General features: G+C 41.9%; 1 protein-coding gene across 4 annotated transcripts; it reads left to right on the top strand.

Moving 5' to 3' along the window:
• Positions 1-2336: 2336 nt before the first annotated feature.
• Positions 2337-12269, top strand: slc16a6b (solute carrier family 16 member 6b). 4 transcript variants are annotated; one of them, XM_030725953.1, is made up of 6 exons: positions 2337-2653; positions 5866-6113; positions 8074-8217; positions 9005-9133; positions 9222-10133; positions 10212-12269. In XM_030725953.1, exons 2-6 carry the CDS (start codon positions 5882-5884, stop codon positions 10484-10486), a joined length of 1692 nt encoding a protein of 563 aa, XP_030581813.1. In that variant the 5' UTR covers positions 2337-2653; positions 5866-5881; the 3' UTR covers positions 10487-12269. The 4 variants fall into 4 exon arrangements, with proteins under 4 accessions (XP_030581813.1, XP_030581817.1, XP_030581816.1 ...); XM_030725957.1 differs by lacking the exons at positions 2337-2653; positions 5866-6113; positions 8074-8217 and adding an exon at positions 5301-5325 and having other exon boundaries at positions 8839-9133; XM_030725956.1 differs by lacking the exons at positions 2337-2653; positions 5866-6113 and having other exon boundaries at positions 8083-8217; positions 8842-9133.
• The last annotated feature ends 4179 nt before the right edge of the window (positions 12270-16448 follow it).

The raw sequence follows: 16448 nt of genomic DNA on the forward strand, positions 1-16448 counted from the left end.
AGAGTTTAAACGAAGACTCAAAGCAACAAATTTGTGTCAGGGTTTTTTTTTTTATAATCTAATTAATCGAATTACTCGAGGAATCGTTGCAGCCCTAATTTAAAGTAAAAACTGCCGATGTAGAGAAAGAAGCCATTATGTTTAGAGCGAGGCCTCACATTGAAGAAGAAAAACAGAGCTGTGGCTGTAGCAGCCCGCCGTCAAGCAGAGGTAGAAGCAGATCTCCGTGTTCCAGAGTTAAAAATGGAGGCAACTGCAGCATCTGAGGCAGAGGTCTACCAGGCTGCAGCCGACTGGGAAGAGGAGCAGCGCCTTGATTTAGGAATGAGGAGAGAGCTCAGCTATCCCCTCATGCAGCAAACAACACCTAGCCTAGTGGTTGTGACATTGGCTGACAGAGCAGTCCAGTACCACCTCATAACCCCTCACACCCCCTTCTCATGTAGCATCAGAAGTCTACACCTCCACTGCCTGACTTTGCTACTTAGCTAATAAGAAGAGAAATGGTGAGCTCAGGATTGACCCAATTTGATGAACTACTGGGGATGGAAAATGTCTTTTCAAACCATCACACACGACTTCAGCCTGATGTACCGAGAAGAACTCGGCCTGCTCGTGAAGAGCCTTGGCCCAGAGTCATCAATACAGGCCAAGCGCATCAGGTCAGTCCATGTAACAAGTCCAGGACTGAGGACTGTTATGGATGTCTTGAAGTCATCGAACATGCTCGACTGAAGCAGTCAGAAGAGTAGCCAGGACAGAATATAACCAAACCGACAAAGACAGAAACTGAGACATTTTCTGATCATTTTTATGTTATTTAGTTTTATAAGCACACGTTGTTGTCAGTTTAGTTGTTTTTAGTCTTTTGTCAGGTTCTTATTTTCTTAAGATTCTTTGATTTGTAACAATATTACTGTAACAGAAGACTGAGTACATGAATAGAAATCAGTGAAGACAAATATTATTTGCATCTTCCCAAATGTAGAAACGACCAGTGCCACTATATGATAATTTCAATATATTTCCTTCAAAATGCATTTGCTGTTGCAAATCCATTGTAAATAAATCATTTCTTGGAGCAGGGTTGGCTCTGTGTAGACACACTTCTGTATCACAGAAAAGTATTTCAGGACACTTCCAAATAAATCCAAGGATCCATTCCAGCTGAGAGAGCAGTCACTTATTTTATTTATAACAAAACACTGTCAAATTTGATCATGATATTCATCAGCCATCCGGACATTTGCATGAAAAAATCATAACTATTTAAGTAGGAACAAATAATGGTTAAAAAAATCTCAGGTTGTTCTCTTCCTTTTTAATGCTTCCTCCAGTACCCAGCCACAGCAGGGTGGGTGTGGGTAGGCCAGAGGTTTGCAACAGATTTGCAACATTTATGCAATATTTTTAAGTAACATCCTTTCTAAGGAGAATTTATCAAGTCTCTGCTGAACCAGGAAACTTTGCTGTGCTAGTGTTCTTTTGGCTAAATTTGCTTTCCTCCTGTTGATTAAAGGCTGAGCAGCTGATGACTTCTAGCTTTAACTCTAAACTTCCTCTCTGTGGTAACGATGAGCTGAATTCACACGCAGGGAAAAACGTGGGTGGAAGCAGCCTTTCAGGAAGACATCCTGATGACGTGTTCGTGTCTGTGCATCAGTTTGTTCACGATGTACATCATGACTGAGAAATTCAACAGACCGACACACACCTCCGTGACCGGTATAAACCAACCACCTCTCAGCTGGTACAAACCTGTTCGTCTCAACCGCGCGCGTGTGTGCACGTGAGATTGCAGCGCGCGCCAAGATACGCCTGGAGCGGCATTAAAGTACGACTGCACAATGCGAAAGAAAACGGTTTCTCACATTAGTGAAGCTTTGTGTTGATGCTATTGTCTGCCATATAAATCAGATTTCAGAGGAGCAGCTGATGAGTTAGTACTTTTACTTTAGAGTCTTGCTCAACATCCGCCCAGATGAAGTCCTGACCGCAGGTTTGGTGAGAAATGGCAAATTGCGACCGTATCGCATTTCCACATCGCGGAGAGCCCGCTTGTGATTGTGGATGTCAAACATACACTCAGAGGCACCTCTTACCCAGAGACTGTATAAACCAACAGCCCGCTCTTTTGGAGCTTCCGTCGCTTTTTCGTGTTTCTTGTCTTCTTCGTCGGCACCGATAAAGCAGCAGTGCGCGCGGTCTCAGTCTGCAGTGGCACGCGGCGCACTGTACGAGCGACACTTTCCGTACTCTGCGTAATCTCTCACGAGGGAACCTTGCGCGTTCGCGAAGCCCAGACTTGCGCGCCCGCGTTTGAATACCGGCTTGAGCCGGTAAAGAGCTGCCAGAGCAGGCAGGAAATAATCCACTGAAGACAAAAGATGCAGCTGCTTGTGACAGAAACAAAATTGGTCTGAGCGGTAGAAGTTTCATTTTTGGCATTTTTTTTTAACAACACAACCAAGTGACTTAGAAATTAGGATTTCACACAGAAAAGCTTTACTTTTTTTTTTTTTTTAGATTACTTATCATATATTCTGCAGCCCTACACAGTATAGACGCTTTAAAAATAATGATGACGAGATAGAAGATCCGACTTTGTTACACCAGAAAACGGCCTTTCCTCCGTGACTGCTCAGCTCTGCCGGTAAGTAAGATGTAGCTGCCCAGCTGTAGGATGCTGTACAGCCACCGGTCCCGGGACCAAAGGTGGCATCTAATGTTACTATTGTCAGAAACTACTAACTTGGGTTTCATATCCGACAGTGAATCTAATCTACTCTTTAATTACGCTTTTACAGACCGATTGTTACGCCTGCAAGCCAATCATATACGCAGAAAAATCACTTAAACACATAGAAAGAATAATAAAGTGAATTCTTTATCAACAGCTAACAGCAGCAGGAAACCCAGAAGTAACTGCGGAGCTGTTTTCGTGTGAAACAAACTCCAGGGATGCGACACACACCATCCTTCCTCTGCACTGCGGATAACTCACAACACCCGTGCAAGCACAGACCACCCGGCACACCAAATATCATAATAACACCTTAGTTTAAAAGACCTCACTAACAAGAAAACTACCAAAAGTAACAGTGTACAATAACAGCAGAAAACATTTGTTCGATCACAAACATGACAAACAAATACAGTTAGAAAAAAATACCACACCAAACTTTATTTATAAAGCACTTCAAAAGAGCTACAGCAGATACAAAGTGCTGTACATCAAATGAATAAAATGATTAAAACAAAGAACCAGCAGTTACTTTAAAATAAATAAAAACTATAATACGGTAAGATCAATGTCTCAGGCTAGGTTGAAGGCCAGGTTTTAAAAATGGACAGTGTAGGTGACTGTCTAACATGCAGAGGCAACTCATCCACAACTTAGGGGCAGCACTGGAAAAAGCTCGGCCCCCTCTGAGCTGCTGCTTAGATCTGTGTAGATGTGAGAGCATCTGGTCAGATGATCTAAGCTCTCAGGCAGGAGCATAGGGACAAAGCAGCTCACAAAGATAAGGTGGAGCAAGGCCATCTAAGGGTTTATGAACAAGTACAAGAACCTTTAAATGGATTTTAAAGTATGCAGGCAGGCAGGCTCACAGGAGCTGCTGGGTCTAAGCACCAACACTCCAGCCTGTTTTTCATTAAAATCTAGAAAATTCAGGCCCATCCAAGATTTGATGTCATCAAGACATGCAAGAAGAGACTTAATTGATTGATATGGTGTTTCTGAATGCAGTTTATCATCAGTGTTTAGGGTATGTCACGAGATATCCCCCAATACTAATACTAATCACTGTAGTATGCAATCTTTTATTTATAAAACTGGTTGAGGCAGCTTTTGCTATAACTATTTATACACAGTATGTGTCTCCAACATTCAGTATGTGTCTAGTAATACTTATTATACTTATTAAGTATTAGTGTATATATAATAATATTACTTATTATATATAGTAATATTTATTTATGATTTTTAATGTTCTGTTTACTTTCTTCATGAACCAAAGACAGTGATAAATACTGATTACACTTTGGCAGTACTGCCTCAGTACTTGCAGTTTGGACAGTACTGCCTCAGTACTGCTTATTTTCAATGACCAACAGCTCTGTAATGATCTGGAGGATTTTTATTTTTGAGAAATGTTTTGTTTTTCATTCTCCAAACTTGGTGAAGTATTTATTGCTTCTTCAAAAATGAGTTAACTGTCATGTAGCGCTGTGGCAGGCAGGGCAGAGGACCCCAGTGCAGGACACCCAAAGCGAAAAAGCTTAATTTAAAATGTAAGCTTTATTAGCAGACGCTGTACAAAGGAAGCGCTGGTCAGGAGCCAGCAGCACAAACTTCCTCTCAAAAATGTGACTTGACTAAACTAAGATGAATCCAGGACACGAGGCACACAGCAGGAACAGAGGACATCAACAACAACCTGACAAGGAACAAAAGGAGACTGAGGCTAAATATACACACAGGTAACAAGACAATAGGGAACACCTGGGAGGGAGACACAGGAAACAATTCTAGACAGACTGCACAAAGACCAACAACACACCAAAATAAAACAGGAAGTAACTAAACACAAAGACCAGGACTGGGACACAAGGGCAGAAGATGAACAATAAACACACAAATATCCACAACAAACGGATACACGGGGAATCAAAACCAGGGCCCAGCACGAGGAAAACAACACAACAGAATATCAAAAAGAAACACAAAGCACTGGGCCAACAGCCATGACAGTAACAGTCTGCAGTCTAACTGTGTGAGGGACATCATAAAGTATCAGTACCTCTGGTACCTACTGGTACTGGTACTTTGGTCTGTATTACTTTGTGAGCCTAAACTGCATTAGTTTCTGCCAAGAAAAGTCATTAAATTTTAGGGTGAAAAAAACAAAAAGATCATGTGTGGGTGTCAGAAGAAAACCCGGTTGTGCAGCTCAGAGAGGTGTTGGTTTGTTTCCTGGTAGACATTTCTTCCTGTCACAGCTGGACAGAAAGCACAGGTGTATTTAGACTGGCTGCATTCCATTTATTGTGCAGGCTGCTTCACTGTGTAAGCTTCATAATATGAACCAGTGGAACTGAGGTGGAATTAGTGCCATTAATGGTGAGTACGGTGATTAATAGTTTCAGTTTTCATCAGTGTGGCCATAACTACAGCTGGTGCTAATCTAGTGATGTAGTCATGTTTCCTACCCAGTGCTGCACAGCTACCCATGTGCCTTTCTTTGACTGTTGAATTCAAAGTGCCACAGTAAACATGAATTATTCACCTCGATGTCTGCCCTCTCTTGTGTTACATCATCTGCTCACTCCTGAGATTTGGGTTACGTACCACCTGAGGGTAAAAGGTTTGTCTGTATATTTGGAGACAAAAATAAGGAAATGACAGTCATAGCTGTGCTGTTAGCTGCAGTCCTGTTTATCAAGAAAAATGTTTGTCCTTGGGATTTAAAACAAACCCCAGTGAAGCAGCTGTATATTGCGTATTGAGAATTGCTACAAGTATTTGAAATTTGTATGAAACCATGGAGAGCTGTAAGGTATGGTGAACTGAGGTATATCCTCGCTGTGGCTTAAGCTCCACAAACAATGGATTCTTCATTTTTCAGTCTCATAATGTAACTTTATTCTTTGCTCTTGCTGACAGCACTTGTGATTGCACTATGTGCCACAGTTTGTTTCAGAAGTGCCTTTCCAAAATAGGCCCTACTTTTTGCATCAAAGTTGCATAAAGCAGATGAGGAAGTGATCTGGGGTGGAGTTCTGCTGCCCCCAAGTGGCTCCAAATCAACAAATTGAGCGTCGACTTCCAATCATCACAGTCATCTCTGTTTCCTCCTCCAGGTGACCTGGTCCAGCCATGAAGATGCCCAGTGTCCAACGCTGTTTGGGTCCGAACGTTTACCCAGAGGTGCCTGATGGTCGCTGGGGCTGGGCTGTGGCTTTCGCCTTTTTTCTAGTGGAGGTCTGCACCTATGGGGTCATCAAGAGCCTGGGTGTCTTCCTCCAGGATCTGATGGAAGAGTTTGGGGAGAGCAACAGCCGTGTGTCATGGGTCATTTCCATCTGTGTCTTCATTTTTGCCTTCACTGGTCAGTCACGTGATTCTCTTTCCTAAACCCTTTAAGTTTTTAAGAGATTTTACACTTCATTTGCATAAATCTTAAATTGTAACAAAGATTCATTTGCGGTAATGGTATGTTAGTTTTCAGCTTCAGTTTGACTGACCCTTTTCACTTTAAAAGGATTAGATATTAGCTTTTTGCATATGAAAGTTATGTAGCTCCCTGATAGAGGATTTGCTGGACATTGTAAATGTTTTACGTTCCTCAGTCTAGCAAGAGTAAAAGAAAATCCTGGATACTGACTTTAATACAGTTGTCCTGATGTTCTTATATCACAGTGCTTCACTCTGTGGTTCACAAATTATTTCTAGATAGATTGGAAAAATGTATTAGGCTGTCATAAATGGCCCTCAGGTGGTTCCAGTCATAGGCAAGGAATGTGTAGTCAGTATTAGTGATGAGTGTAACTAATCATTGCTGTTGTCACTAGTCGGTACCAGACATACTACTCATTTAATTTAATTGTTAAAATTTTAATTGATATCCTAAATGTTATGTGGCCATCTGCCACCAGATGGAGCTGTAGTCCTAACATCATAACTCTGTTGATCCAGGCCTGAATCTTTTGGTAGGCCTATTGTTGTTAGCTATTCTGAAGGCGAAGAACAAAATTGTGGATACAAGTGGTGGAAATGAGCTTTATCTGAAGGGTGGCTGGGCTCTCCCTTACAGACAGGGAGGGGCTCAGAGTAGAACCACTGCTCCACCACATCTATTTCAGTTTCAGTTCAGTTCTATTTATATAGCACCAAATCACAACAAACAGTCGCCTCGAGGTGCTTTAAAACATCTAGAGGAGCCATTTGAGGTGGTGGCCTCCAGGACGTGCTGCAGAGGTCATCTCTCTCTGCTGGCCTTGGTGTCATGAACTGTAGAACAACGTGCATCATTCATAATGCACAGCACAATGCACCACACGTTTCAGTTGCAGTTTATTAGTCTTTTGGATGTTAATTTGTCACATTTTAATGATACTTGAACATCATTTGGTTATTTTAAGTGTTTTTAGCTCTGCTATCATCAAAGATGGCAGTAATTGATTCTGAGCCCTCCAGCATCTGTCAACTTTCTGCTAAATTCACACATTTATGTTTGAAATCTTCTGAAACTTATCACCAATACTCTGATTTTTGAAATGAATTATAGACATTTTTGAGAAATACTGTACATTGATGATTATCTTTAATCCTTTGTCCTCCCTTATTCCTAGTTTTGAAATTCTGAAGATAAACATACTTCAGTGTTTCCTGCTAATCCTTTATTTTTTTGGTATTCACTGGGCAAATGTTTACAAAATGCTCCAGGTGAATTTCTGATTTTTGACTTTTTTATATTTACAAATTTTGACATTTTCAAGAAATATTATAGATATCTGCTTTGTGAAAACATTTCATCCTGTGAGGTGGGGCATGATGGAAAAAGTTTGAGAACCACTGATTTAGACAGTTTTTGACTTTATCCATTAAACACACTTCAAAAATGGCGTATTCAACGATCAATTCTTAGGCTCCTCTTAGTATTAAATTGTCGTGATGATCCAGCTCACATTGTCACCAGTTGACTTTCCATGTGTGCACACTGAGATTTGAAAGTTTGTGTTCAAGTTTTGTAAAGTTTTACAAAGTTATCACTCGTAGGAGAAATAAAATCATGAATGGACCACTGTGATATGCTTTGCTGACAGAATACTGAAAGGTATGAAAAGGAGAATTATTACTACGACTCTAAAAACTGAATTTAAAGCCCTGCTTAATATTTCTAGTATCTCAGTGGCCTAGGCCACAAATATATGTGGATATTTTGCTTAAGTATGGTCGGTGTCTCAGATCTAGATAGACAACATGATCAGCTAATGATGACCAAACTTCTACCTGGATGTGTGTTGAAATTATTTAAAACAAATCATTGTTCTGGCTTTCACCCTTAGCCCCCCTGTCAACGATGCTGAGCAACCACTTTGGCTATCGACCCGTGGTCATGATGGGTGGCCTCCTCATTAGCATAGGAACCATCACCTCTGCCTTCACCAGCTCCATCACTGAGATGTACATCACCACTGGCATCATCTCAGGTACTAAAAAAGACATGAACTTTTCCATCGCTGTCTTTATTTGTCTGTCTGTCTGTTTTTGTCATTATTGGCACTATTTACAGAGTGACTGCTTTACTCCTGCAGATGTGTGTGTTGTTTAACAGCCTGTAAATTCTTTGATCTGATCTAAAGGGACTTCTAGCAGTGTGAGCAACTAAATCTGCTGAAATCTGTTTCTTCTAGAACTGTCCAATGACTCAGAGGTGAATGGCCTCTTCTAAACACCATGCAGTGAGGTCTTCTTTACTGTCTTAATTCTCTAGGACTGGCACAACTGAGCAGAACAGGAAAAACTGCAAAATAGTTCCCAAAAAACACAAAATTTAATTTCCTTTCAGATTAGTTTTAAGGAAACGGAAGTGGCTGAGGAGAAAGCAGTAAATTGACTGAATAAAAGTAACAGATTAAATGATGAACCGATTGGTGGAACGAGTTGTTATCAGGGCACATTAACTTGCTTTTTTCTTGGACAGAAAGCACTGCTAGCTCTCCCACCGTGATTGCCATGTCTGCCTGTGAAATGGACGACAGCTAACTTGACAACTCCGTCTCTCTCCCTCTGTCTCTCTTTTTTGTCTTTACATGCCTTTTGTCTTTCAGCAGCAGCTGTAGCAAACCTCAGTCATCACAAGCAACCTGCCACCTTTGACAAAGGAGAGACCTGACACCTTGAATCTTTGACCCACCCCCCTATCCATGCAGTGTTCCTACCGTGCGAGCCAGTGGCTGTCATGTGCCCTTTTTTTCTTCTCCTTTTTTTTTACAGGCCTTGGCTACTGCTTCAGCTTCCTCCCCACTCTCACCATCCTAGCCCAGTACTTTTCTAGACGGCGAGCCCTCGTCACCTCGATTGCTTCTTCAGGAGAATCTGTTGCTGTATTTGTATTTGCTCCAGGTGAGTGATCAAAGGGCAGTTACATCAGTAATTACTTGTAATCTATGGCCTGATCATTTCTCTCCTCATACCTCCCCTCTCTCTACAGCCTTCACTATGCTCAAGGAACATATTGGCTGGCGCTACTGTCTAGTCATTCTAGGCATAATTCAGGCATCTGTGATTGGCTGTGGTGTTCTTCTTCGTCCAATCATCATCGAACCCTTAAAGAAGGATGGTGAAGAGACTCTCTCTATGAAGGAGATGCAGGCTGTTTACGAGCTGGAAAATGAGCAAACCAGGACCTCTATCAGCTCGGGTATCTCCCAAGGTTCAGAGGACTCTGGTGTCACCTCCCTGTCTGCCTCAAATGTAGACCTGAGAACTGCAGGAGGAGAAACCAAAGCTCTGATGGAGTGGGAGGACAAAGTGGCAGACAAAGAGAGCCAGAAGATTACACTCTCCATGCCTTCCACTTCAGTCAGTGAGGACGAGGGGGAACTAGTAGAGCTAGAGGGGGCGCCTCTACAGTCCTCCAGCTCCAAACTTCTGGACTTTTCTGTGCTTAAAGACCCTGTCTTCATCTTATATTCCCTCTTTGGTCTATTCGCCTCTCTGGGCTTCTTTGCTCCACAGCTCTACATCATCGAACTCAGCAAGAGCAGGGGTGTGGAACCCAACATGGCCTCCTATATGCTGTCTGTGATGGCTGTGGCTGATGTCCTCGGCCGCGTGTCCATCGGAATGGTGTTAAACAAAGTTAGATTCAGGAAGACCCTGGTGCTGCTGGGGTGTGTAGTTCTGATGTGCTTGGTTCTGGTGGCCTTCACTATCGTGTGGGAGTTCTGGGGTTTGGTGATCTGCTCTGGCCTCTTTGGCTTCTTCATGGGCACCGTGGGCTCCACGCATATCCCCATGCTGGCTGAAGAGGATGTGGTGGGCATCCAGAAGATGCCATCATCTGTGGGAGTGTATGTTTTCATTCAGAGCTTTGCTGGACTGGCTGGACCACCACTAGGAGGTATGAGATCGTCTTATGGTTTGATTTAACCCATCTGTGTGTTTAAACTCTTAACAGTGGTCTCATCTTTCTTCTCAGGTGTGTTGGTGGATGTCACTGACAACTACGGTGCTGCTTTCTACTCCTGTGCAGCAGGCATGGGACTTAGTGCCATCTGCCTGGCTCTGGTTGGCCCTGCCAAGTCTGGTGTATGCCAGAGAGTGAGCAGAGACCAAGAGAAAGGCGAGAACATAGAGGGAGAGGAGAAAATGTCTCAGAATAGTGACCAGTCTGACTTTTTGGAGGTGGACTTGGCCCCAGAAGACAGTCCAGCTGGACAGGCTGAAGATCAGGATAACTCCTCTGTTATTTGAGCCAAAACACAACATGACATCACTTTGTAACAATGGACAAGAGCAGAATACAGAATAGAAGTGCAGATGCACTACAAAAGGCTTCATTGCCCCCAACACCAGCTAGTGCTGGCTCCAAATCTCAGGTGTCACATTTTCACTTTCCAGCAAGCTTGAAATTCACTTCTTACTATGAAGAAAATGACCAATGACACATCCATGCTGAGCACATGGTGTCACACATGCTAGCTGCCAACTGTACAGTTCAGGTTCTGTCAGTTTAGGGCAAAACCTTGCTTTTGCAATATGTATTATAGGGAACCGCAGTCATGATGTCATTTTGGGTCTAGCCTCTGTTCTCTGAGCTTTAGCAACTCAGTTCAGTCATTCAGTAACACTTCATTAAAAATATAAATCCTGTTCATGTAACTGTTCGTATTCTAAGATAAATCTGCACCTACTCTTAACTGAAAACCGTTTTTACTTTGTGAACACAGTAAAAACTGCAGGGCCCATTAGATAAAACCACCCTGGGTACATCTTTATTTCATTGCTTTTGTCGGTGTTCACAAAACTCACTAGCATTTAATGAATCATCTTAAAACATTCTTTCCAAAGCTCATGACAGTTTGTTGCAAAATACTGTTAAGAAGTTGTTCCAAAACATGCTTAAAAATGAGTGGACCTGGACTGGAGGTTCAGGTCCGTACGTCGGCTCTGTATTAGTTTGTGTTACCTTTGGCTGGATGTACCTCTGTCTCAGGAAAGAAGCAGGGTTTTCACGTTCCCCGTGTTCTCCTTTTAGATTCCTCACACCAACTGTGTGTCTGTTTTGTGGCTCAGTCATTCCTGCTGAACACGGTTATGGACCCATTCTTGACACGCACATAATGGGGTCACTTCAGAAAAGTGTGGAAAATGAAGCTCACTCCTCATGCCTTTAAAATGTAATTGAATAGTTGACACTGTATGTATCTGATATATCAAGAACAATTTTCACTACTAAAGCTGGACCAAAAAATGCAGTCTAAACATCATGCCTGGCTCCTCTCTGATGGTTTTACGCACATTCGTCTAACTGATTTTGATTTACTGATTTGTAACATAACGTTACCAACAGCAATACTGCAAGTACTGCAGCAGTGTTCGCTGATGTGTATGATGAATTAAGAAACTCCAGCTGGTCTGTGTGTATGGAGCCTTGAATGCTGTAAAGCTGGAGGTTGTGGGATTTACCTTGAAAATCAGCACATTTCACAGTCTTAATTCTGTTCTAGTTTGGCTAAAACCATTGTCATTACATTGATTATGATTTTATGATCCTGTTCTTGTACTGTACAATTATCCTGTATGTGTAAGGACAAACAAACTGAAAAGCAATGATAATACAGTAGAAGTGAGGGTTTACAGTGATTTGTCTTTTTTTTTGTTGTTGTTTTTTTTGGCCAATGCAGCACTGATGAAATACAAAGATGCACAGTGTAGAACTATAGATGGCCTCATATATATGTATGCAAAGGTGGGAAAGATTTGATAGAAGAGAGACCTCCCTGGAAGCACTTCCTCCCAGAGTCCCTTCTGCAGCCTCAGATTGTCTCCACACCCACCACAGCCTGACTTGAATTCTTTAATCACTGTATTATCTTTATTTAAAGTGTTTATGATGTTCATTAAATCTGTGTTTTGTTTTTTATCTTTCTTTTATTTTCATTTTTTAAAATCTGAGTACAAGGCAGGTTCCTGCCCATAAAGTGCTGTACTGCTTTCATTATGTATTTTAAAAATAAAACCTTAAACCCTTAAACATTCATGTTTAGGATTTGATTTTTTTAAAATTATGTAATAGCCCCTTAACTGGCCAGGGCCCGGGGACGGGCCGTTTGTAGTCCTTTTTATATGGCAGGCTAGACCCTCCCATTTTTATCATGTAACTGGCTGCACCAAATCACCTGATAAAGCTACGTGACGCCCTCTGAGTATCACTGGCTCTAGCAAACCCATTTCTTAACATGATTGGCCGAAAGAGGTGTCAATCAAAATGGGAGGGTCTAGCCTGCTATATAAAATGCACTTCATTCGGCCGGCGGACCAGATGTGGCCAGTTAATAGGCTATGAAATGAGTTTTTCAGAGCCAATAATAACCAGAAGGCGTTATGTAGTTTTTTCAGGTGATTTTTTTGCTGCCAGTTAAGAGGTTAATTATTTAGATCACTGAAAGAGAAGCAGTCTAAATACAGATCTTAAAGCAGCTAGACATGATAATCTATCTGTGGGAATGCCGAAGTTTGTTCATTTCTTTTCCTCTAACGGTTAGAATGTTTAATGTAAAGAAGTCCATAAAGTCACTGATACCAAATTCCAAAGAGAAACAAGGCACAACAGAGCTCTGACTCTGTTAGCCCGGCTGCAGTCTTGGAAGAGAAAGCTGGGGTTCCTGTTTTTGTCCATCAACAATCAATAATAAGTAGTTCAGATTGATAGCACCCATTCACAACAACCATCAAACAACCACCACTTGGCAACAATGGGAAGGAAAAACACCCTTTTAACAGGAGGAAACCTCCAGCAGAACCAGGCTCAGGGGTGGGGGGGTAAATGGACTAGTTCTTATATAGCACTTTTCTACTCAGATATGAGCACTCAAAGCGCTTACACAACACGTTTTTACATTTACCCATGCACACCCATTCATACAAGCACTTCCATGATTAATTAATTAAGCTAAGTGCTTTCATTATGTAACATTCACTCACATTCATACTCCGACAGAACGGTCAGAGAGCAACTTGGGGTTAAGTATCTTGCCCAAGGATACATTGGCATGCAGCAGCCAGGAATTGAACCACTGACCTTCCGATCAGTAGGTGACCTGCTCTACCTACTGAGCTACAGCCACCCATCTGCTGGGACCGGTTCAGGGTGAGGGGAGGGAAACAGGACAAAAGACACTGGGGAAAGAATCAGAGTTTAACAATAACTAATGATTAAAGTAGGAGTAATATGTGGCAGGTTATTTCTATCAGCTCAACAAATATCAGCAAACACACAAACTGTGTGTATCTGCTAGCTAAAGGTCCAGCTAAAGCATTTCCCAGAATGAGAGAGAAGTTCACTCAGAGATGGAGAAAGATGGAAGACAGTGGAAGCAGAGAGGATAGGATTAAAGGTAAGGACTGCTCAGTAACATTTGATAAACTAGAAATTTAAAGCCTACATGTAATGTCCTAATTTTTGATGTGAAGTTATGTTTTTTTCATATTGTGAAATTTGTTATTTAAAGGTTGCATGAAAATACTGCAGTTCAGTGCAGGATGAACAGGTTATCAAATCAAATCAAAATTTGTCACATGCAGGATCAAACAGCAGTGAAATGCTTTGACGACTACTCTTACACTATAGCACAAGATGAAGATATAAATAGAATGATCAATCAAAAAGTAATCAAAATGTGCATTGAGGTAAAATGGAGGTGAAATGATTAACAAGATCTAGTCAAAATAAAAAATATAAAAGTAACAAAATATGTACACTAGAATATACATACTATACACTTCTATTATACATACTATACACTAGAATGTAACAAATATTTACACTAAAATATAATAAGATAAGAGATAAGATAGTGTTTATTTGTCACATGCACAGTTATACACAGTACAATGCACAGTGAAATGTATTTTGTACCTGCAACCATATATACACACACATATAAATAAGAAGAATAAAAATAAGTAATTCACAATATATTCTATATACTATACACTATAAACACTTCACATGGAATTATAGATTATAATATTTACATTGTGCAATAATGGTCCAGTTAGGGCTCAGAGTTGAGCAGACGGATGGCTTGTGGGTAAAAACTCTTCTTCAACCTTTCAGTCTTAGTCCTCAGGCAGCGGTAACGCCGGCCTGATGGGAGCAGGGAGAAGAGAGAGTGTCCGGGGTGGCTGGGCTGTTTTAGGATCTTCATGGCCCTCAGCCTGCACTGCTTGGTGTAAATGTCCTGCAGGTTGGGGAGGGTGGTTCTGATGGTCCGTTCAGCTGAACAAACCACCCTTTTTAGGGCCATGAAGTCCTGCTTGGTGCAGTTTCCCATCCAGGTGGTGATGCTCCCACGCATGATGCTCTCGATGGTGCAGGTGTAAAAGTTCCTGAGCACCTTGAGTGGGAGCTTGAAGTCTCTCAGCCGCCTGAGGAGGTAGAGACGCTGTCTGGCCTTCTTCACAGTGATGTTAATGTGATGAGTCCAGGACAGGTCCTGTGAGATGGTCACTCCCAGGTATTTGAAAGTGTCCACTCTTTCCACCTCAGCACCACTGATGACAAGTGGATGGTAGTCCCTCTGCTGCTTCCTGCTGAAGTCCACAATCAGTTCCTTCGTTTTGCTGACGATGAGCAGAAGGTGGTTCTCCCGGCACCAGTTCTCCAGGCGGGAGACCTCTCTCCTGTAGGCTGTAGGCTAATATATACAGGGTATGTTGTGGGAGGGGGTGTAGGGTGCATAATAAAGTGCAAATAGTTCAAGGTTAGTTTGCTGTACTGTGTTGGACTGGTGCACAGTGTCTGTGTTTATGGTTCGAGTTTGGTTTGGTACATCAAGTGTAGCAGAGATGAGTTTGAATTTAAGCTGGTGGTGCTTAGATTCATTCATTGAATTCAACCTTTATACAAACAGCATGCTGTCAGTGTAGGGGTGGAAATCAGGCCAGATGTCTTATGAAATACTGGGTTACATTTTGTTGAATTCACTTCATCCACCAAGAGCAGTAAACCTCAGAGCAGCAGCAGCAGCACAGGTTTGCTGATCACAGCCTGTACCCAAAGAAAATCTACTGGAAGTCACAATAGAAATTACTGTGATTCTTTTCCCCACCTGAGCCACTACAACTGATCAGATTTTTTCAAATGCAACCCAGGCCACTTGGATATGTGGTCCAAAATCTGATACGTATCCGATCTTTTCAAATGCGACCTGTGTGTGTACGGCCAGGTCGCATTTATCTGACCTGCACGTCATTGATACAACCATTTAAATAGCCGCCACTGTTAGCTCCTTTGGCCTTGTCCCTGATCACATGGACTACGACGTAGCTCATTTTAGCATGGTTCACCATACTCGTTATCACAATGATTAGTACTTAAAGTTCAAAGATCATTTCTAGCCTTAACTGATGCTGTTTCTATACTGTGATGAACTCTGAATCCTGACTGAAACATTTACAGTCTACCCTACTGACTAACTAAGGTTAACCCTATAATGCTGAAGCGCCGGTTACTTGCCCTTACTAGTTGCGAACAGCTGGTTAAAACATAACGTATCAGCACAGAGTCGTCTGATCAAAGGAACTTTGACCAGCTGGCTTCTTACCGTAACTCCGTGAGCGTTTGTCCTATCGGAAAAATTCAAATGGTTCCTGAAAGCTCAGAAAATGCACTTCACAGCCAGATAGGGGTATTATGGTATTTGTTGCTGAAGTCCGTGAACGGTGGCACTTTTGAAGTACGCTGTGTCGCATTAGACACGTTCAGAGGTATAAGGTTAAACAAATGTTTGGCAATGTAGCCAGGATGACAAAGAGCTCCGACTCTTCAGAGTCAGTCTGGCTACAATGCTGAAAAGAAATCTGTTCTTATTTTTTTCAATCAGTGATGAATAGTAATGTAAGGGAGAAGTGTGGCATAGATGAAAATAAGCCACCCACCCCAAAATATTTGATTTCATTATAATGTTCAGATGTTTAATATGTTTTATTTGCTTTAGTTGTCACAAAACAAGCTGTGCTCCAGTCTTAGATGAGACACAGTACTCAAAGAGCGGCTATTCCTCCATTACACTATAAGAGGGAGTATCCCCAAAAAGGAGCAAGTCCAGCAGGGGTAAAGGGGCCGGGCCACGCACTGTAAGGCAGTGTGCCTAGTATGAGCCCAGAGACTGTCAAACGTGTAACGATGTACCATATCTATATATTTGCA

This window comes from Archocentrus centrarchus, unplaced genomic scaffold, assembly GCF_007364275.1.
Source record: "Archocentrus centrarchus isolate MPI-CPG fArcCen1 unplaced genomic scaffold, fArcCen1 scaffold_87_ctg1, whole genome shotgun sequence".
Taxonomy (NCBI): Eukaryota; Metazoa; Chordata; class Actinopteri; order Cichliformes; family Cichlidae; genus Archocentrus; species Archocentrus centrarchus.